Here is a 21,949-nt window from a genome sequence, read left to right as displayed (position 1 = left end):
GCTGGGACACGCAAACCCACACACGGACGCCTGCAGTCCGGGCCCCGCAAGAACACACAGAGGCCCGTACCGGCGCGTGGCCGCCGCACAGGATGTCGCCGTGGAAGGGCTTGTAGAAGATGTCACGGGATTCCCGTGGGGTTGTAGAAGATTCCCAGGTGCCTGTGTAGCAGGCGTTGCGGTTGGCCTCCATCTTGGCGTGCACCTCGTCCAGCGGGAACAGGCAGAGGCCCGCACCAGGCCCTCCACTGCTCCGGCCGTCTCTGCTGAAGGCAGCGTACAGCACCCTGCCAGAGCCAGGCGCGGCCACGGAGGCCGCCAGGCAGGTGCCAAAGGCCGCGGCATTGGCGTCGGGGTCCCGACACTGCAGGTCCATCTCCAGGTAGGAATAGTAGTTGGGGTCCTCTCTGCACATGCGGGCCAGCAGCGTGCGGTTCTGGGCCGGGTGCTTGTCCTGCTGGTTGAAGACAAAGAAGACGTAGGGGCCGTCCTCGAAGGCCGCCACGAACTGCTGTGTGTTGGTGGACAGGTAGCCGGCCTTGTAGGTGGCGTGGTCCGTGTAGGCTTCAAAGGCTTCCCTGCTGTCGGTCCGGTCCAGCAGCCGGGTGCTCACGATGATGCCGTTGTCATGCGGCCCGTTGCCTTTGCCCACAAACAGCACGCGGTCACCGGGACCCGTGGAGCTCACCAGCCCCACCGTGGCCACGCCCTCGTCATTGCTGGCCACGAAGGACTTCTCGCCGCTGCCGTCCTCGTAGAACAGGCGGAGGGAGATGTTACTCAGGGCACGCAGGGCGCAGATGCCCTTGAAGAGGCTCCCGCACTCCACCAGGCGCTTCCTGGGAGGGTCGAGCAGCAGCAGCTGATTGACATTGTCAGTCATCTCAGCCTCGTGGCACTGGCTGGCCTCGATGGGCGGCGTGCACTTCTTGTTGTCCAGGGCCGGGCCCGTGGCCACCTGCTGCTCCAGCTGCAGCTTGGCATCCAGCTGGTAGAGGGCATTCACCGCCCCCAGGTACACCACGCCTGAGGCCTCGTCCACAGCCAGGTGGTTCAGCTCTCTCTCGCTGCGGAAGAAGTCCAGCTTGCGGGACCTCAGGCTGCCCGCCGCACCCAGCAGGCCCAGCAGGGTCAGGGCCCAGAGCCGCAGTGCCATTGCCCCCGGCACCCTGTGGGAAGAGTGAAGGGTCAGGGGAGCCCCGGCCCAGAAGACCCCCCATCAAATCCCTCTCCGGGCCCTGCCCCAAACGTCAGAACATGGGACAGAGAGGATCGTGCCACTCCACGAACTGAGGAACCCGGAGCTCCGCCCCTTCCTGCTTCACACCCCCGCCATCCTCAAGATCTTGCTGGAGACCACCTCCCAGCCCTCCTCAAGGCCACCTTGACCGACCACTGGGGCCAAGGCACTGCCACTGCCTACTACAGGATCCCTCCCGGAGGTGCTCACAACACCCGCAGGCCTAGTCCCGAGGCAAGGAGTCGACGCCCCCAGAAAGGCTCTCAGCTGCTCACACACACGCCCCCTGACCTGTGACCCCAAGCAGCTCCAGGTGGTCGGGAGGCACTGGCCCCAGCGCATAGGCTCAGGCTGACAGACCGACCCCTGGACGTTGGAACAGGCAGCTCACATATGGGGCGGAGGCGAAGTACACGGGAAATTGGAGGCTCGGGTGAGAGCGAGGGGTGAAGGACACAAGAAACTGGAGAATCGGGTGAGAGTGAGGGGTGAAGGACACGGGGAAACTGGAGAATCGGGTGAGAGCGAGGGGTGTACTGTGCATACCCCAGCAAGTGCACATGCTGTTTACAACTGCCCACCAGAGCCCCAGGCGGCCTGACCGCCTCCAGGCCTCCTGCCCTGGTGCAACAGTGGAAGCCAGCAATCACCCACCACTCCTCGCACTTGGCCCATGCCACCCCCCAGGGCAGAGCGTCTGATGGGGACACAGGGGAGGCAAGAAGGGGACCTGGGGAGCCGTGAGCAGCTCCAAATCCACCAGGTCTCAGAAGGGGAGGCCCCCAAGTGTTCGGGCTAGACAGGCTGTGTCCACGTGTGTGTAACTGAGCACGTCTCGGTGTGGTGTCTGTGCCTGCGTCCGGCCTGGGTCTGGGTGGATGAGGGGGATGTGTGATGTGACAGGTGACCTTCTGAGGACCAGGCTGAGTTAAGGGTCTCCCAACAGAAGGACGATCCAAGGCCACCCAGGACATGTGTGGTTCTCCCTCCTTCCTTCCCTACCAAACTCAGGTGCATCTTGGGGGCTCAGATGCAAGTGGCAGACAGGGCCCTTCTGCCTCTGAGCTCTTCCTCAAGGTGGTCCGTCCCTCTCACACTAGGGACCCTGCTCCATCCTGGCCAGTGATCCCTGCATCAGCCTCCCTGCCAGTGCCCCCGCCTCATGCTCCCAACCACCCCCACTCCTGGGCCCACTGTCATCTTCCCTGAGTGCACCAACCCTGGGGGCTCCCAGGTGTACAGGGCAGCCCTGACATGGCAGGTGCCAAGGGGGTCCAGACCTGATGGCAAAGGGTCACGAGGGATGCAGGCCCTGGCCTCCCCCACCTCCCTGTGCAGGCCCACGCCGTGCCTCCAGAGGGACTGCCACACCCTCTCAGGCCACCGCAAGTGTCACCTCCCTGCATACGTCTCATCCCCTCGAAACGCAATCCTCTTTCTCACCACCTATTTGAAAGTTCTGCTGGGCCTGGTGGCTCACGCCTGTAATGCCTGTAATCCCAGCACTTTTGGAGGCCGAGGCAGGCGGATCACGAGGTCAGGAGATTGAGACCAGCCTGGCCAACGTGGAAAAACCCCGTCTCTACTAAAAACACAAAAAATTAGCCGAGTATGCTGGCACCCGCCTGTAGTCTCAGCTACTCTGGAGGCTGAGGCAGGAGAATCACTTGAACCCGGGAGGTGGAGGTTGCAGTGAGCCAAGATTGCGCCACTGCACTCCAGCCTAGGTGACAGAGTGGAACTCTGTCTCAAAAAAAAAAAAAAAAAAAAAGTTTTAAGTGTGGAAAGAACAAGTCACAAAATGCAAATGTTTCCACATCTCTGTGTCTCTGACGGCCAGGCTGAGCCATGACAGCCTTGTGACCCATTTCTCAAGTGAAGAAACTGAGGCACGGAGTGAAATTTGCCCAAAGCCACACTGCGGGCATGGGTGGGGCTGGGATTCTGACCTGCAGTGGGAGCAGCTTGGCCTCTGACCACTGCGTTTCTCCACCCTTTGACAGCCCCCGGTCCCTGTGGCCTCTCCTCCCAGGAGGGCAAGGAAGCCCGCTCTGTTGCTCTGTAGCCAGGGGAGGTGTTTCTCCCGAGCCTCAGCTTTGGGTGAAGCTGCATCTACTGGCACAGCCGCCCTCCACCTGCCCGTGGCACCCCGTTCGGATTGCCCTCACGCTTCCTGAAATCTCTTGAGGTGCGACCAAGATGCAACCAACCGACAACATCTGAACAACCCCAGGGCCCGCATGAGTGAGACGGGGCTGCACTGGCCTTCCTCCTCCCTGAGGACGTGCCCATCAGACAGGCAGCTCCTGCGCCGCACAGAACCCCCTCCCTGCACCGGCGATTCAGTGCTCAGCTGCTGCCCAACCCCTGGAGCCCCCAGGTGCCCACGAGCGCAGCAGCCGCTGGGAGGGGTGACACCCACAGGCCAGGGAGTTCCTGGCCACTTGATGGCAGAGGCTGGGCAGGGCCAGGGGACCCCAGGCTTCACCCCGACAGGGGTGATCAGCCAGAAGATGCTGGTTTTAGTGAGACAGGAAGATTCTACGAGCCCACGGGAACCTCTGGGCGCGACCTTGGGGGAGGGGGGTCTATGCCCAGCTCAGCCAGGGTCCCCCGCTGTGGCTCAGTGGCCTGTCCAGGGGGAGAGGAGAGGAGGGTATGGAAGTCCCAGGCCTCCAGGAGACGCCCACAGGCGACAGCTCCAGCCCATGGCCCTACCAGGGAGGGGCAGCGCCTGCCCGAAGGCCCCCCAACCCCTGCTGCGCCCCCCTCCCACCCACGGCCATCCGGGGGCAGGTCCCGCGGGCCCCCGCCTTCTAAGTGCACCCAGTGGCGCCAGCGGGGGCAGGCAACAGGCAACAACCAGGCCCCTCGGCCCTGCGCCCAGGCCTGCTGCCCTCCCGTCCCGGCCCGGCTCATCCGGCCCAGCTCACCCGGCCCAGCTCGGCGGTGGCCTCGGCCCTGCGCAGCTCCCGGGAATGAATGGAATGCGCCGCAGCCGGGAAGGAGGCGCGGGGGCGGCGCGGGGGCGGGGCCCATGGTCCCCTCGGATCTGACCCGGACTGAGGTGGGGCAGCTTGGATAACCCTGCGGCGCCCCCAGCCCCAGGAAAAGCAATGGCTCTGGGCCCCCACCGGCCACCCCTCACCCGTCCCCATCAGCTTCCACCCAGGGAAGCCACTCACCCACCCACCAGGGCTGTAGGGGCCCCGGTGCCGGAAGAAGGCTCTGCTGTCCCTGCCAGGGGCTGGCACACCCTAAGTGCTCAATAAACACCACCGTGTGCCACCGGGGAAAGCCTGACTCGGCCCGTGCTCCTAGGGCCCCGCCGGCCCAGGCCTTCCAGGGTGGCAGGCGACCCTGGGGTGACACCCTACAGGTAGCAGCTGCCTTCTCGTTCCTGGACAAACAAGGCCTCAGGTGACCTGCCTGCCCAGGCCCAGGAGCAAAGGGCAACCCACCGGACCAGCAGCAAAGCTCAGGCAGTGCAGGAGGCGCCCGGCACAGCCAGCTCCACTTCCTGCTGCCTGTGTTCCTGGAACAGGAGGGAGGGCGGGCAGCAGGCATTTCCTGTTCTGAAGCCCTCCTGGGACCCCCACTTACGGGGCTGGCGGGGATTTCCTCGGGCCCTCTGGTGCCTTCCTCCTGGCTGAAGCTCGGAGGGGCACTTTCAGGAGACCACACCAACTCTGGCTGCTGCTGGCCCACCAAGCGTCTGCACGGGCACCCCCATCACCACACCCCCAACGCCCAAATTCCCAGCCCTAATGTCCCAGAACCCGGTGCTCCAGTCTCACTGCAGACCACTCCACCTGAGCGAAAGCTTGGCCTCAGAGAACCGGGGGGCCTCACAGCGTGCTGTGGGCAGGGAAGCTCCCCACTTCCATCCAGGCCAGGCCATGGGAGGAGCAGCAGAGTGACACGTATGGTTGAAACCTGGCTGGACAGAGGCTTGCAGACACCACATGGCAGTTCTAGATACCTCCAGCCTCCCTGTCCACATGGCCCCAGCCACCCACTGCCTTTCCCAGGTGGAGTGCAGCCCCCTCACCGAGGCTCCAGTGATCCAGCTCAGTTTCTGCTCCAGGCCAGCATCGAGATTCTCTAGGAGGCAAAGGAGAGACGCCGGTCACAAGAGGAGCCGAGTCACAAGAGGAGCCCCCTACCTCTGTCCCATGCTGGTGGGGGCTGGGGGAAGAAATAACCCACAGGACCCTATCTGGCCTTTGCCTTCTTCCTCTGGCTCCTGCGCAGCCCCTTCCTCAGACACCTCCAGGGCTCCTGGCACTCCCCTCTGTCAGAGGCTTTCTGCCTGTTTAAATTAGGTATGGCTATTACTTTGCTTAAAATAAAAGTTGCTTTCTGAGGTCGGGCGCAGTGGCTCACGCCTGTAATCCCAGCACTTTAGGAGGCCGAGGCGGGTGGATCACGAGGTCAAGAGATGGAGACCATCCTGGCGAAGACAGTGAAACCCCGTCTCTACTAAAAATACAAAAAAATTAGCGAGGCGTGGTGGCGGGCGCCTGTAGTCCCAGTTATTCAGGAGGCTGAGTCAGGAGAATGGCGTGAACACGGGGGGTGGAGCTTGCAGTAAGCGGGAGATCGCACCACTGCACTCCAGCCTGGGCGACAAAGTCAGACTCCATCTCAAAAACAACAACAAAAAACGTTGCTTTCTGAAAAATATACACACCCATGACCCCGAAATTTCACTTACTAGCTGTGTGACCTTGGGCAAGTTACTTAACTTCTCTGTGCCTCATTCCCCATCTGTGGAATGGAGAATGAATAGTGAGCTACCCCCAGGGGTTTATAAGGACTAAATGAATTCATTCACAAAAAAGTCTCAGAGTGTTACACTGTAGCATTCAGCAATGCTTGCTATTGTATCTTCCCTTGTTATTGTATCTTCTAGTTCTGGATAAACACCCACTCTACCCACAGGGAGGCACAGACCCAGGGTGCTTCTCGGCATGGTTGGCTTTAGCGAAAATGTGGCAGCCACCCAGCATCCCACCAGAGGATACTGTGCAAGACTACATGGTAGATGCACGTGCGTCTGTGCTGACTCTGATAGGGAAGTCTGAGTGCAGGGTTTGGCCCCATCCATCTCTGAGAGGCTCCAGAAGGCCTCAATCCAAATTCAAAATAGTGGCTGGCTGCGGTAGCTCACGCCTATAATCCCAGCACTTTGGGAGGCTGAGGCGGGCAGATCACGAGGTCAGGAGTTCAAGACCAGCCTGACCAACATGGTGAAACCCCATCTCTACTAAAAATACAAAAATTAGCCAGGCGTGGTGGCACGCGCCTGTAATCTCAGCTACTCAGGAGGCTGAGGCAGAAGAATCGCTTGAACCAGGGAGGCAGAGGTTGCAGTGAGCAGAGATCGCACCACTGCACTCCAGCCTGGGCAGCAGAGCGAGACTCTGTCTCAAAAAAAGAAAAGAAAATAGTGGTGAACTTTGGGAGCAAGGAGGAGGCCACTGCACTCCAGCCCGGGCCGGAGTGATACTGTCTTAAAATACATACACACACACAGACACACACGCACATCCCCCCCCCCCCACAACAAAACAGTTCAAGGAACTTGGACTACACCATGAACTGGCCGGGTGTGGTGGTGCAGCCTGAAGTCCCAGGTACTGAGGAGGCTGAGGCAGGGTAGCTTGAGCCCAGGAGGTTTAGGCTCCAGTGAACTGTGATTGTGCCACTGCACTCCAGCCTGGGCAACAGAGCGAGACCCTGACTCTAAGATTAAAGCAGAACACAAGTTTAAGACTATATTTACATATTGCTTGTCTAAAGAAGAAGCTGAGCCAGGCACGGTGGCTCACACCTGTAATCCCAGCACTTTGGGAGGCTGAGGCGGGCGGATCACCTGAGGTTGCAGTGAGCCGAGATTGCGCCGTTGCACTCCAGCCTAGGTAAAGAGCAAGACTCTGTCTCTCAAAAAAAAAAAAAAAAAAAAAAAAAAAAAGGAAAAGGAAAGAAATAAAAAAAAAAAGAAGGTAGGCTCCACTCTGCCTCAGGACGTGACTCTCCAGGCCCTCAACAGCCACCACCACAACCAAGGTTCGGCTACTGAATCCTGCTCAGGCCCCAGAGTCCACTCCAGCCTGGCCAGGTTGGGTGCCAGCAAAGCGCCTCCTCCGGCAGGGCCAGGCCCCGCTCTCCTCCCACCCCACCAGGATCCTCATGTGCCCTGTGCAGCAGGACCCAGGGTTGGACATGCAGTAACATCAGCAGCGGGGAGGCGGGAAGGGAGGTGAGCGTCACAGCTGTGCATGGATTGTGCTACCGTGCCGCACAGGTAAGGGTTAACCCGGCCAAAGGGCTGGGGGAGGATGAGGTTTGATGGGCAGAGAGTGTCCTTTCGACCTGAGACTCAACAGCGCCTTTGTGAAAAGGGCAAACTCCTCTGGCAAACTCAGAAGCCAAAGCACAGGGCAGCACCGGGCCTCCTGAGAAAGCCGGGACCCGCGGGGACTGGAGTGGAGACTGCAGCTCCTGAAGGAGGTGGCAGCCATGGCGGTGGCACAGTGGCCCCAGACCTGCCACCTTGAAGGGATGCCATGCCAGCCTGTGTGCCCGTGCCCACTCCCTCAGCCTCCTGCAGCCCCCAAACTTCTCCCTGCAGCACACCCCCAGGCCCCAGCCTCCACCAGCCCAGGCCCTGGGGTTGGGGGGATCAGCCAAGGTCAGGGGAGGCTGGCCTCCTCCCTGCCCATCCCGCGCCCCCTAGAACGACCTCCCCCGAGAGATCGATCCACTCAGGAAGCCAGAGGCAGGGCCCATACTTCACTCTCCTGGAGGGGGCTTCCTGCTGTCCTCTCCCCTGGCCCTCACAGTGGAGGAAGGCCATGGATTACCCCTCCCAGAGAAGAACACCAGGATCCCTCCACCCTCAGCCTGGGGCCCTTCCTGGCCCAAGTCTACCTCCTCTGCTCGGCCTCTGGCTTCTCCCACCTCCATCCATCTTGCTCTCAATACTGAGCCAGGCTCCATCTCCCTCTCACAGGATTCCCGCTTAGCTATCCCAGAAAAAGGAGCTTCTTCCTTAGGTGGCTGTGGTCACACCCGAGGCTGTTGCACACAGACCTCAAGGCCTGAACTCCGGAGCCACACCAGTGAGTTCACACCCCAGCTCTGTCACGTTCTGGCTGGCTCATGTGGGCCATTCAGAAAGCTGCTCTGTGCCTCAGTTTCCCCATAGGTAGTCTGGGGTCATCATGGCACCCACCTCAGAGGGCTGCCTTGAGGTTGAGTGGGTGTGGAAATCTTTACAGCTGTGCCCACTCAGAGAAGGCACCCAGGGAATGCTGCCTCACGGCATTCCCAAGTCTGTGTTCACCGTGCTCCCCAGAAAGCCCCTGCCCATCCTTTAGTCCCAGAGACACCCTATCTAACCCAGCCCCTGAGGGACTGGCCTTCTCTGTGGTCTGTGGTCTTTGCCCACAGGGCGTGGCCACACCCCCCCACCCCCCGCCCCAACACTGGATCTGGCCACTAGGCACCTGCCGGTCCAAACTCAGTGAGCCAGGAAGGGGTGGCGACATGCAGGGGTGGGAGCTAGAAAGTACACCTGCCCCCTTAGGTCACCCCCAGGCCAACAGAGCAGAAGGGTCTCCTCACCCAATCAGAACTCTGATGGGGGCCAAGGGCAGCCCAGGGATGCTGGGCCTCCCCCCTCCGCCCTAGACAGTCTAGGAGGGAGCAGGAGCTGCTTGCTGGCTGGGCGCCTGTGGTCCCCTCCTCAGGTCCCCTTTTGTTTTTCTGACCAGCAGCCCCAGGCCCCTTGCACAGGCTGAGTCTGTCTCCCACCCCTCTCACCAGGTAAAGGTAAACAAGAGGCACCGGGCGCGGTGGCTCAGGCCTGTAACCCCAGCACTTTGGGAGGCCGAGACGGGCGGATCACGAGGTCAGGAGATCGAGACCATCCTGGCTAACACCGTGAAACCCCGTCTCTACTAAGAAATACAAAAAACTAGCCGGGCGAGGTGGCGGGCGCCTGTAGTCCCAGCTACTCGGGAGGCTGAGGCCGGAGAATGGCGTGAACCCGGGAGGCGGAGCTTGCAGTGAGCTGATATCCGGCCACTGCACTCCAGCCTGGGCGACAGAGCCAGACTCCGTCTCAAAAAAAAAAAAAAAAAAAAAGGTAAACAACAGGCATCTAAAGGGGAAAGACAGAGCCCTACTCCAGATGAAGCCAAGAGTGGGGGCTGCCAGGTCCCCCAACTCCTGCCAGCCTTGGTTCTGAGACTGCCCCAAGTCTTGGCTGCACTGGGAGACGGTTCGGCAGGGGGGCTAAAATTGGGGGTTCTGCCTTTCAGTATTTTCAAGCAAACAGACTGAGCCATTCTTTTCTTTTCTTTTTTTTGAGACAGTCTCACTCTGTCACCCAGGCTGGAGTGCAGGGGCACGATCTTGGCTCACTGCAACCTCCGCCTCCCGGGTTCAAGCAATTAATCCTGCCTCAGCCTCCCGAGTATCTGGGACTACAGGTGCACGCCACTACGCCTGGCTAATTTTTTGTATTTTAGTAGACATGGGGTTTCACCATGCTGCCCAGGCTGGTCTCGAACTCCTGAGCTCAGGCAATCCGCCTGTCTCCGCCTCCCAAAGTGCTGGAATTACAGGCGTGAGCCACCACACCCAGCCAGACTAAGCTATTCTTAATGCTAAAATCAAACCAGCACAAAGCAGTCAGGCCCAGTGGGAGGACGGGCCCAGCTTGGGGGCTGCTCTTGGCCAGGCCAGGCTGTGGGCTCTGGCAGGGGAACCAGAGAGGGCAGGGGCCAGAGGAGGGGGCAGAGGAGGTGGATGGGCAGCTGCCAGACCGGGGCCAAGATGGGGACCCAGGCAGCAGCAGCAGCCATGGAGAACTAGGACAGCTCAGGCCTAGGCCTGGGAGGACGGGAGGGGGTGATATGAGCACAACCCTCCACTGCTGCGGTGCAGCACGCAGGGGTCCTAAGGCTGCGCGGCCCTCCGGGGCTCAAAGGACTGGGGTGGGCACAGGCCCTGCACTGGGGGACCCCGGTGCGGGGGCGGGTGAAGCAGCCTCGACAAAGTGAGCGATTGGCTGCCCCAAGGCCAAGACGCATCTGAGAGCTGCCGTCCCGGAACGGGGAGACAGGCGTCACAGAGAAGCCAGGGAGCCCCCGCAGCCAGCAGCCAGAGGGCCGGGCCAAGGCTAGCGACACACGCAAATCTGCAATTAGCCCAGAGCGCTAAACAAATCAGAGGAAACAAAACAGGAGCGCCGGCGAATCCCAGCCTCCGCCGTTTTCAAAACAAGCTCGAGGGGGGCGCCGCGGGGCGGGGGCCTGGGGGGTCGGCAAGGACCCCGGCCGCCCCTCCCCGCAGCACCGCGCCCGTGGGTAGACGCGGGGAGGGACTGGTCCGAGAGCGCGCAGGAGACCCGGCGAGGGCGAGCCGGCGGCCCCGCCACCCAGCCTCACCCGCCGCTGACCCGGGCCAGAGTTCAGCCCAGGAGGCGGGGGCGGTCCCCCCGGAGCCAGCGGGGCGGGGAGGAGTGCCTCCTGGGTGGGTCTGCGAGCCCGGTACCCGGCCAGAGCCAAAGGCTGGCACCCCGGCCTGTGTGGAGCGCCCTGGACTGTTCCTCCCGGACAGACCCAGGTGGCACAGCCCCTCCCCCCGGCGCCGGCGCCGCCAGACTCCCCGGAGGGCGCAGAACGGTTGCCAGGGAGCCAGGGGCAAAGCGCGCCCGGGGCCAGGAAGCGCGGGGACTAGGCCCGGGCCTCCTCGGCGCCGCCCACTGCCCCCCGCAAGCCTGAGCTCCGCGGCCACCTCCCGGGGACTCCGGCGCCCCGTCCGCCCCTCGACCCCGCGCACCTGGCGCGCACCTGGCGGGAGCACGTGGCCGCCTCTGGGACAAACCTCACCAGGCCGGGAACCCAGGGGCGGGTGGGAGCCTGACCCGAGTAACAATGACGGCGGCGGCGACAGTCACAGGAGCGCAGGAGACATCGTCCCCGCGGGGCGCTCACCTGGCGTCAGGCACATCGGAGCGCGCGAACGGCCATTACCTAAGTCCTCCGGGCCGGGGAAGGGGCGCGGGGAGCGGCTCCGCCCCGCCGGTGGTGGCTCCGCCCGTGCCCCGGGTCGGTCTCAGGGCTCGGCCCCTCCCGGCCCAGCTGCCAATCATGCACGACCCTGCCCAGAACAGCCTCCCGCAGGACTCTGGACCCAGGGTCAAGGCCAGACTCACCCGGAGCAAAGGCCGAGCGCTCCCGGCGCAACCCGACCTAGGAGCTGGGGTGGGGCGGGGCGGGGCTCCAGGGACAGACTGACGTCGCGGCCTGAGCCTCGCGTCAGCGTCTACAGCGATCCCCGCTGGACTCTCGGCCGAGGACCCCTCCCAGGTGGAGGCCGTGGCGCCCCTTCCCCGCCAGCCTGGTTCCAGGGCGGGGCTCCTTCTTTGGGGCCAGCCTCCCCTGCAGTCTGGGCTCTGGGTCCCAGCAGGAAAAGTCACCCTGGCTGGCGGCAGCGACGGGGTCACCAGCCCAGAATCCTGGGGGTGCCTCAAGAAGCCCCAGCTCCTCCTGTCACCTGCTCCAGCCGGGCTGGTCACAGGCCCCACTGGTCCACACCTCCTGACGCACCCAGGCCACCTGGTACCCAGGCATTCTGTATCTAGCCCTGGCCCTCAGGCACCCCCTGAGCTCACCTGGCCATGCCCAAGGGGCCTGCCCCAGCCCCCTCCCTGCCTCACCCGCCCCAGCCCCCTCCCCGCCTCGGTACCAAGTGAAGTCCCTGTATATGGTGGGTTCCCTAGACCCGGGCCACAGGCTGCCCTCCCATCCTACACACAGCTTCGAGGCCCTCCTCAGCCTCCTCTCTGGCCACCGCCCACTGGCGCATCTGGAGGAGGGTCCTCGCCAGCCCTGACAGAAGGTGGGATCCAGTTGGCTATGGTGCCCTGTCCCCACAAGCGCCAGGCCTGCAGAACCATTCTCCTCAGCCACCCCTTTTGGGGTCCCAGCCCCCATCCTGTCCAGCCTGGGCACAGCTGCAGCCCCCTCTTGCTACACAGCGGTCCTTCGGGTCAGAAATCTGGGCAGCGCAAGGCACCCACCGATGTCCCTGTGCTTCCTGAGGACCTCCTGCGGGAGGGGCGGGCACTGCCAGGTGCTCGGGGCACACACATGAAACCGGTGGCCACTGCAGGAACCACTAGCTCATCAGGACGGGACGTGTGGTCAGACAGCCGGCGGCCACAGAAGGACTCTCGTGGGATTCTGGGGCTCGGTCACTTGGAGTCTCTCCTGAAAGGAGGCCTCCGGGCCCACCGGTGCCCAGCCCCACCTGCAGGCTCTCCTCTGAGTGGCCCCCACGCATCTCCCCCTTTCCAGTTCAACCCCACAGCACCCAGCTGCTCAGAGACCAGGTCCTGCCTGGATGCAGCTGGCTCAGGACCAGCCCCCGCCCACAGCCCCCTTCTCACCCCCGGGGTGGGCGTGGGGGGTGGATGGGTGAGGCCCCAGCCAGTGAGCGGTAAGCAAGGCCTGTAATCTCCCCGTCAGCCTGTCAGAGCCTCAGCGGTCACCCCAGCCCCGCCTCTCCCATCACTGCTGAACCCCACAATTAGCTTGGGGCGCCGCGCCAAGCCTGTGTGCCAGACACCGCTTGCACACATGACCACACATGTGCAGACACACACGGCTGGGTGCTGCCGGAAGAGCTCTGCCAACAGGGTCTCACCCCAACACCCAGAACTCGCCCCCAGTACAGAGAGCCTGGGAGAGATGCCTCAGGCTGGGGCACTTGGGTTGAGAGAGGCAGTGGGTAGCTGGGATCTTGGCAGTGGGGGTCTCAGAGCCTGGCATGCCTGGAGCCCCGAGGGAGGGGCCGTGTGTGGCATGGGGGAAGGGGGCGGGGCAGGGCCGTCTCAGCAGGGGAGAGGGGCTGCATCTGCCCAGGATGACTTGGGGGTGGCATGGGGGAAGGGAGGGCAGAGGCAGGGCCGTCTCAAAAGAGGAAAGGGGCTGAGTCTGCCCAGGATGAGTTGGGGGCTGGTGAGGCACAGGGTGTTGGGCAGGATCTGGGTCCAGGCCAAGGGTGAGGCGCCCCAGGATGTGGGCTGGGCCCCACAGGGGCAAACACTCAGGGCTTTGGGAGGCTAGAGGGACCGGGATTTCCCAATGAGGAAATGCCCATCTCAGAGTGGGGGCAGGTCAGTGAGTGGGAGGTGAGGCCCGTGGCCGGCGCTGTGCGGGAAGGTGGGTGCCCCTGGAGGCCAGGTCCAGCCCCTTGCTCCACGCGACGGCTTGCTCTGTTAGTGGTGGAGCTGAGGACTTCGAACCCCCCAGGGACTGGTCAAGGGTCACTGGGCCCCAGGTCTAGATGCGGAACTGGGGGACCCTCCGGCGAGCTTTGCTGGGCCTGGGTGGCCTGCCCGGGGTGCCCCGCCTTCCCGCCCTCCTCCCTAACATCCTTTTCTCCTGAGGTCCCTCAGGGTGGTCACCAGATCAGGCCTGGTGCCAAGATGGGAGTGGGGAGGCCAAGCCCCTCAGCTCCCCTGGCCAATCTCTGAGGCTGAGAGGGACTGGGGGGCCATGCTGGAGCACCTCCCTCCCACCACCTGCCCCTCGCCCCTGTCAACTGCTGGCTCCACTTAAAATAGCTTCTCCCCCTCACTGGTGGGAGGGAGGCCCTGGTGTCAAGCCGGTGAGGCTGGAGCAGGGCTGGGCACGGGGCCTGGGCTCAGCAGTGTTCTGTGCCCTCCATCTCCTCCAAAGCAGGCCCCAGCTCTGAAAACACACCTGGCAGGGCCGGGATCCACAGTCCTCACCTCCTGCTGGTCCTCAAACCCCGTTCTCCATGGCTAGGTCTCTGAAAGACTTGGATTACCCCCAAGCCCCCCACCATCCCGCCAAGCTGTGGCCCCCATGCCACCCTACCACCTCTGAGTCTCCCTTGCTTCCCCCAGGAGAGACCCCCCACGCTCCTGCTTCTGGCCTGTCCTCAGAGCCCCAGAACTCACCTAGGTTCAAAGCCAGACCCCAGCTGAGGACGGAGCCTGGGCCCCAGGCAGGTGCAGTGAAAATCACAGAGCAGGCTCCTACGCCGGCCACTCATGCGGCCTGAGGCATAACCCCCTGGAAACTGCCTCAGCCTTCAGCACCCCGCCTCGGACCAGCAGGGCAGGGAGGTTCCTCCTCTGAGAAGCCCTCAAAGCTGCCTGGAAGGCGTGGGCAGTGCCCCCAGCCACCAATCTGACAGTGGTCCAATCTGTCTCTGAGCAGGTGGCATGCTGGCTCGGGGGTCCCAGACCACAGCAGAAGGTCACCTGGGAAGACAGCCCCACCCCTGCACAGGGCTTGTGGGCAGGAACCGTCCCAGCCACGGGGCAGACGCCCTTGCCTGGCCCCTCGGGGGGCCGTGTTCACACAGGAGGCCTTCTCAGAGGTGGACACCAAGCATTTTCCTCTTTCTCACTCTTGCTGTGGGGCCCAGCTGGCGCAGCATCGGGCCCAGAGGTCGGTGCTGGACACTGTGACTCCACCCAGGGCCCCCCCAGGGAAGCTGCTGACCAGCTGTGCCAGAGGGGCCAGGGGCCCTACCCCCAGGAGCCCAGTCCCTGCCCCTGATGCTGCTGCTGCTGGCAGAGCTGGGGGTAGAACTGGGGCAGCACCTACCTCTCCTGCTCCAGGCCTGGGCCAGGACTCAGCGGGCACTGGAATGAGGAACTATTGGCTTTCAGAAGCCAGGAGACCTCAGGGGGCTGAGGAAGAGAGCTGGACCTGCCCCCAGGCACCCTGATCCCAGCCCAGGGCAGTCTCCTCCCTCACCTAGCCTGGGACAGGAGGCAGCTCAGGTGTGGCCTCGGCCAGGCCTCGGGGGCCACCCCCAGGGAAGGCCACCAACCACAGTGGGCCCTCGGTGTGGGCCGGTCTCTGGATGTGAAGGGCTCCAGGATCTGGGCTGCAGAGGCAGGACTGTGGGAACTAGAACCCCCGGCTCCTCGGCCAGGCCAGCCCCAGTCTCCTCCCCAGACACAGACATCCCCAGGGGGTGGGGCAGACCTGCAGTACCACCAGGGGCAGCCTGCCCCACCATCCCTGGCTCCACTGGGCCTGGGGCCAGTCACTGTCACAGGTTCCTGAATTTCACAGAGCAGGGCAGACCCACGGGGGGGGGGGGGCAGGGTGCCAGCATTCAGGGCCAGACAGCAGGGGCCCAGCCAATCCCTTCACACACTTGGTCTTCAGAGAGGAGGCTTCTGAGCCAGGAGGGCCACTGTACTGGGGCCTGGCTTGAGGCCACACCTGTGGCTGGGGGAGCCCAGAACAGCACAGGCTCCTCCCTTGGTCGGCAGAGAGAGGCAGGGGTCCTTACAATCTGGGGGTATGCGAAGAAGCAGGCCCTGTGTCAAGGGATGTGAAACCACGGAAAGGAAGAAAGTGGAGGAACCTGTGTAGCTCAGAAAGAGGGAAGCGAGGGCAGCTGCCTTCCCTGGGGCCCCAGAGCCCGAGCACCCCCCACCAGCCGTAGGCTCTGACCCACCCTCCCCATCCTGTAATTAGTCAGAGACCCAGTCCCACCCCACCCACAGCCCCACCCCAAACACAAACAGCCACTACTCCTAAGGGAGGGAGGGGCTCGGCCCAGCCCCAACCCCACCGAATCCCCCACCCCCAGAGAACCTGGATCCGCCTCACAGAAGGGAGGTCAAGGCTGGGGGGCCCCTGGCTGGCCACTGGGTGAGTTCTGAGCAGCTCACCACCTCATCCCCAAACCGCATCCAAGGACGGCTCTGGGTACAAGAGGTTCCCCACCAACTTCCAAGGAGGGCGGCCAGGCTGCAGCCAGAGGGACAGAGGCATGAGCTGAGTGAGAACTCCCATCTCAGGGGAAGGCAGCCCTCGTGGCAGAGGCCTGGCATCCAAGTGCCTGCCTAGCTTAGAGAAGGCACAATATGAGGGGCCGGAAGACAGTCTCTCCCAGCCAGTGCACCCCTGCCCACGCCCATGTCCCGGGGGGACCATCGGTTGTGGCTGGCACAGCATGAGGCAGGGGGCAGGACACAGTGAGAATGGACGACGTCCTGGGCTGGGAGGAGGACTGTGCCATATGGGCCCTCCCCAGCACCTTCCAATCCAATCTCTTCTGCTCCACTTCCCTGGGCCAGGGCCAAGCCCCTGGGCTTTCTGCACTTGGGGCCAGCTGCCGGCTCCACCTCCCCGATGTGGTCCCCATGCAGGCTGCTGGGCACACGCCCCGGGTGCACACACAGCATGGACCCAGAGCGCCCGGCAGCCACAGCCCTGGGCACACAGCGTCGCAGATGACTCCTCACACAGACCCATCTCTGGCTTCAGTCTCCCCACTTGTGGGATGGGCTCACAGGCACCATATCCACCGGGGGCCGTAGGCGAGGCCTGGCTGTCGGAGGGGCTTGGAGGGAGGCTGATCCATTAGTCAGGAGCTGAACAGGGAGTCAGTTGGGGCAGGAGGGCCCCCTGAGGAAGACCCCAGTGCCGTCCCTAGCAGCCTGGCCTCCCTCCTGCCCGTTCCTCCCTGGCACGCATAGGTCACCGGCACAGGGTGTGTCCCTGAACTTGGGTCTGGAGGGTGCCTCAGAGGCTCTTCAGACTACCGTTGAGGCTTCTCGGGGCGAGGGGGTCCCTGGGTGGGCCCAGAGCTCCTCCCATCCCATGGTCTCCCCCAGAGGGGCCTGGGCCCACTGCAGGCTCAGCAGGGCCTGCTGGGGCCAACCTTGGGGCCTTCTCCAACCCAAAGGTGACGCATCTCCTCCCCGCCCAGTCTGGGCAGCTGCAGTAGAAAGTGGCAGAGCTGCCCGGACTTGCCTGTCCTCCTCCTGGGGCCCTCAACCCACGGCCCGGAAGTGGATCCCTCTCCCACGCTGCAGCCTCCCGCTTCGGGTGACTGGACACGGCTGGATAATCCAAAATAATTCCTTCTTGGCAGGCAGCCGGTGGGGGAGGGGGACTCACATTCCAAACCCTTGTTTTTCTCAGTAACTTCCCTCTACTGGGGCAAGGAACCCCTGGCAAGACCTCAGGCCTCCCAGACACCCCAGACAGAGGTGGGCCCCACATTGGAACCTTGAGAGGACTCAGATGTGCCAGGCCCACCTGCTTGCTCCTCAGTCAGCTCCGCGGATTTCTATGCAACATGTAAAAAGCTGACTCGCCACAAAAAAATGCCCGCTGGCCCTGCCCTCCGGGGGACCCTCACCTCTGGGCAGGAAAGAGAGGGCTCCTCCCACCAGCTGTTCAGCTGTTCCGTGCCAGGGTCATCTGGGCACGGGGCAGGCTGAGAGACCCCAGTTCCTGGCAGCCTCACTCTCCCACCCGCAAAGGGCTCCTGAGGAAGCTCAACTTTAAAGCCTCGCAGGCTGAGCGAAGCCTCCAAGCAAGGGCCGAAGTCAGACATTAAGTGGGGGGCGGGGGGGTCCAGGGAAGGTGGGGCCCAGGGAGCCCTCCAGGCCCCCGGAGACCTGCGGGGTTTGGGGCCCACCCTCACCCCCTGTCCTGACTCTGCCACAGCCCACAGTGGGCAGACAGACCCCTTTCTTCCTTTCCCAGGGAGTTTCGGGAAGAGAAATCAAGGGGCTGGCAGGAAGCTCCAGGGCTCCCGGGCTCTGAGACCCCCAGATGACAGCGGGAGGCGGGCTCCCCAGATCTGCCGAATAGCCCGACCAGGGGCGCTGGCAGGACAGGGGCTTCCTGCATGAGCAGGGTGCGGAGGGGCACGGTCAGCAGCGGGGAGGCAGGGCCCGCGCCACCGCTTCTAAGACTTTCTGTGTCTCGGGGTGTCCACCCAGACGCCACCCTGGGAACCGCGAGGAGGCCCGGGCCGTGGGGTCTCGCCAGGTGCGGGTGTTCTCCGCCCTGGTCCCCCCGAGCCAAGCAGGCCCCAGGGGTGCGGGGACGGCCCCCGGGAGCTCGGGCAGAGCCAGGCTCCTGTGCCGCTGAGCCTGGGGCCGGCCCGGAGCGCCTGCACCGCGGGACCATCTCCGCTCGGCGCACGGAGCTCGGCGGCTGAAGAGTGAGAGGCAGGCGCGGAGGAGGGAATCCGACGCTGCTCCGGAGGGACGCGCAGCCCCCGCCGGCCGCGCCCGTCCCCCGAGTCCCCACCGGGAAGGGCGTGGGGCGGGAGCGGCCCGGGCCTCGCCGGATGGACCGACGGACGGGGCCCAGGCCCCGGGAGCCCTCCGCGGAGCCGCAGCCGCCGCAGGTCCCCGGGCCCGAGCGCGGCAGGCCCGGGCGGAGCGGCGCTGACGGCGAAGCCCCCCGCGCCCAGCGCGACGTCCCCCGCAGCCCAGTCCCCCGAGCTCGGTACCTGCACGTCCGCCGCCAAGGCTCGATGGCGCCCGGGCCGCGCTCCGCGCTGCGCTCTGGCCCGCGCTGCTGCCATGGAGACGGGGCCTTTGTGTGGCCGAGGAGGGGCCGGAGCGCGCGGGAGCTGCCGGCCCCGCCCCCGACGAGGGAGAGGAGGGGAGGGCGGGGAGAACAGGAGAACGGGGGAGAGGGAGAGGAAAGCGGAGGGGGAGAGGGAGGGAGGAGGGGCAGGGGGAGAGGGAGGGAGGAGGAGGAGGGGGAGGGGGGGAGGGGGAGGGGGGGAGGAGGGGGAGGGGGAGGGGAGGGGGGGGGGGGAGGGGAGGGAGGGAGGGGGAGTGGGAGAGGGGGAGAGGGAGGGAGGAGGAGAGGGGGAGAGGGGGAGGGGGATGGGAAGGGGGAGGGGAGGGGGAGGGGAGGAGGAAAGGAGGAGGGGGGGGGGGGGAGGGGGAGGGGGAGGGGGAGGGGGGGGGGGGGAGGGGGAGGGGAGGGCAGAAGAGAACGGGAGGGGAGGGCACGGGAAAGGGAAAGGAGAACGGGAGGGGAGGGAACAGAGAGAGACGGGAAGGGAAGGGAGAATGGGACGGGACGGGAGGGGAGGGGCTGGGTCTGCACCCCCTGCGCTGCCCCCATGTCTCCCCTGCCCCAGCAGCCACAGCATCATTGGGTAGGTTTGGGCACCCCAGTTCAGACCCAGGTTCAGCCAGGGCAGCACCCTGCCCACCATGCCGCCGTCCAGGAAGGTCGAGTGCCCACAGAGGCCCCTTGGCCAGAGCACCCCCACAGGAACCCCACAGGTTTGAGGGGAGCCCAGGGCTTGGCGCTAGGGGAGGGCATTACGGGCGCACTTTTGCCTGGTCAGAGGAACAAGGGTCCCTGCCAGTCTTGAGATGGGTGGGCACCAGACCCTCGCCCCCAGACCAGGAGCAGACCAGTCGCTCCCCAGCAGGTTTCAGGAGTGGGGGCTGCTGGGCTTTGGCCCTTTCCCAGGGGTCTCAGGCCCTCAACTTCCCAGGGTAAACCGGGCACCTGAGGATGGCCTCCCAGCACATCCCTGGCTTCCAGCAGCACCTCGGGACTCTGCACCTGGGACCCCACACTGATCCTTCAGGGCCTGGAGGTGGGTGGCCCGAGACCTCTTTCTGGGGTTATGGTTTCTGGGACAGAGCTGGCCCCACTTCTGGCATCCCAGGCCTCAAGTCCCAGCCCCAGTGCTCCTGGGGTCCCCTGCGCTTGAGAAAAGGTGGAGAACCCTCTGCAGGGCCAGACCTTGGAGCATGCCTCCACTGCCCTCCCAGGACTGGATGTGCTAAGCAGGAGACGGAAGCATTCCCCAAGCCCTCACCCTCGCCCCCACCCTGGGTCACCCCTCCCTGGGGCCGGCCTTCCACCCAGACCTGCCCCGTCCTTGCAGCTGGTCGGCTTCCTCCTGTCCCCAGCCAGGCATCCCCTCCTCCCCTGCTTCCCCCACTTGGGATCTGCCCTGCCACATCCTGACAAACTCTCCCAGCCTGACTTAGTTCTTTCGATCTCTGCCTTCTCTCACCCTCAAGCAGCCAGGCCTTGTTCCTGCCCAAATCTTCCCTTGGGCCTTGAACCACAATCCACATTGCGGCCACCCTCCCCTTCACTGCAGAGGACCCCAAAATTACCAGGGTCTGACAAGGTTGCCAACATTTTATCAAAAAAGGAAAAGACAAGCCCTGTGTCACAAAAGGACATTTTAATACCAAAGCCGTAGGAAGGCCTCTGTTCTAGACCAAAAGGGAGTCTTTAAATAGCCAGCAGGAAGCTTGAGGCTGAGCAGCTGTCCTTCCTGTCCCTGAGCAGGCCCTGTGTGCACCCTCAGCCCCCAGCCCCACTCCAGACCTGCTCCCAGCTCTCTCCACCCTCTGGGTTCTGTGGTCCCTGTCCTTCAGGAGGCCTGTAACCACAGCAGTCCTCACCCTTGCCAACAGTTCTGCCCAGCAAGCCCTCTTGCCTGCGGGGGCTGGCACTGTGGCCAGGGGTAGAGCTTTCTGGGCCTTCCTGTCTCTTCACTGCCTGCCCCTGGCCTGGTGTGCGTGGGGAGGGGAGGGCCATGGCCCAGCCCTGGACAGAGGCTCAGCCAACTCAGAGCGGCCTTGACACTGGGGGGCCACAAGAGGCATCGGGACAGATGGAGCTGGCAGATCTCCATGCCCAGCCCCCACCCATTCACCCCAGGCCACATTCCACCCCAGGCCTCTTCTGCATAGGTGGGGACAGGCCCTGAGGAAGAGGGGCTGGGACACTACCCTCCACCTTAGCCTTGGCTTCTGCCCAGGGCAATGCTGGCCGCCTGGCCCAGTGCCCCCCACCAAGTCTCCCACTCGCCCACCTATGTGGCCTTACCAGAGCCCTCCAGGGAAATCTGCTTGTGCGTTTCTGGACAGACAGTGGCCAGGGTCCCTGGGGGGTTCAGAGACTAGCCTGAAGCTCCTCCCTGCAGCCCTGTGGGTCTGCAGCCCTCTGTGCTGTGGGGCAGCCCTCAGAAAGCCGTGAGGTGAGACTGTGGTGTGGGGAAGCACATGCCACCGTGGTCCTTGGGGTGCACTCCCCAAAGGGGGGCCACAGTTGTGAGAGGGGCGGATTGTCTTCCCAAGCTTCCTCGACACCTTGAAGTGGTGGTCCTCAGGGGACGGGCCACCAGCACAAGGCTTTTGCAGAGGGCCCTGGTGGAGGGCAGCTGATGGCAGGGCCTATACTGGCCCCCAGGCCCCATCTTACGGAGGTCAGTGTTCAAGCTGGTCACACAGGAGGTGCCAGCATCTCTGCAGACCCTCTAGAGACCAAGCCCTCAGTAGGGAGGCTGGTCCCCCCATGCTACAGTTGGGAGGCCCAAGCAGAATTTGAGGCCGGGACCTTTCTCACCCTCAGGTCCCCGGCTTGCCCCGCCACAGAACAGGTTTGCCGCCTCAGCCTCTACGTGTTCTGTTTAACGTGGTCACGTCCTTGGACCCTGCACCAGACATCTGGGCTCGACAGCTCCCCTTTGTCACCCTCCCGGCTGCCTCTGTGTCCTTGTCTGTAGAATGGTGACAGGGACAGGCTGTCCTAGGCGCAGTCTGGCTGGACAAGTTGACATGTACCAAGTTCTGAGAACTACCTGTCGTCCGGACACCTGACCCCGCTGTCCTCGTGGCTCGGTCACGCCCTGCACTGAAGTGGCTGGCAGTGCTCACTCTACACCGCCTGGCTGGAGGATGTGGTCCGAGACCACCAATGAGAACACAAACAGTACATTGCGCACGCGTGCTGAACGAAGGCTACCTTCTACAGACTGAATGGGGGCCTCAGAAGAAAAAGAAAAGTCCTTCCCCCAGCCCTGTGTCCCCTGGCCAGCACCTGCCCGGCTTCGCAG

General features: G+C 63.9%; 1 protein-coding gene across 3 annotated transcripts in view; it reads right to left on the bottom strand.

The window, feature by feature from the left end:
• PLXNB2 (plexin B2) overlaps positions 1-18,665 on the bottom strand; it is a 33,153-nt gene extending 14,488 nt beyond the window's left edge. The window contains exons 1-3 of one of the 3 annotated variants that reach the window (XM_050745723.1): positions 18,572-18,665; positions 5,292-5,344; positions 71-1,169 (exon numbers count right to left, since the gene is read on the bottom strand). In XM_050745723.1, the coding sequence (XP_050601680.1) occupies positions 71-1,156 (1,086 nt within the window). In that variant the 5' untranslated portion in view covers positions 1,157-1,169; positions 5,292-5,344; positions 18,572-18,665. Of the gene's footprint in view, positions 1-70; positions 1,170-5,291; positions 5,345-5,953; positions 6,626-11,250; positions 11,310-18,571 lie in introns of those variants that run through there. The other 2 variants (XM_050745724.1, XM_050745725.1) reach the window with 2 other exon arrangements.
• Positions 18,666-21,949: the final 3,284 nt, after the last annotated feature.

This window comes from Macaca thibetana, chromosome 10 (genome assembly GCF_024542745.1).
Source record: "Macaca thibetana thibetana isolate TM-01 chromosome 10, ASM2454274v1, whole genome shotgun sequence".
In the NCBI taxonomy this organism is placed as follows: Eukaryota; Metazoa; Chordata; class Mammalia; order Primates; family Cercopithecidae; genus Macaca; species Macaca thibetana.
The sequence above is the reverse complement of the archived record's forward strand: the minus strand, read 5'-3'. Positions and strand labels throughout refer to the sequence as shown.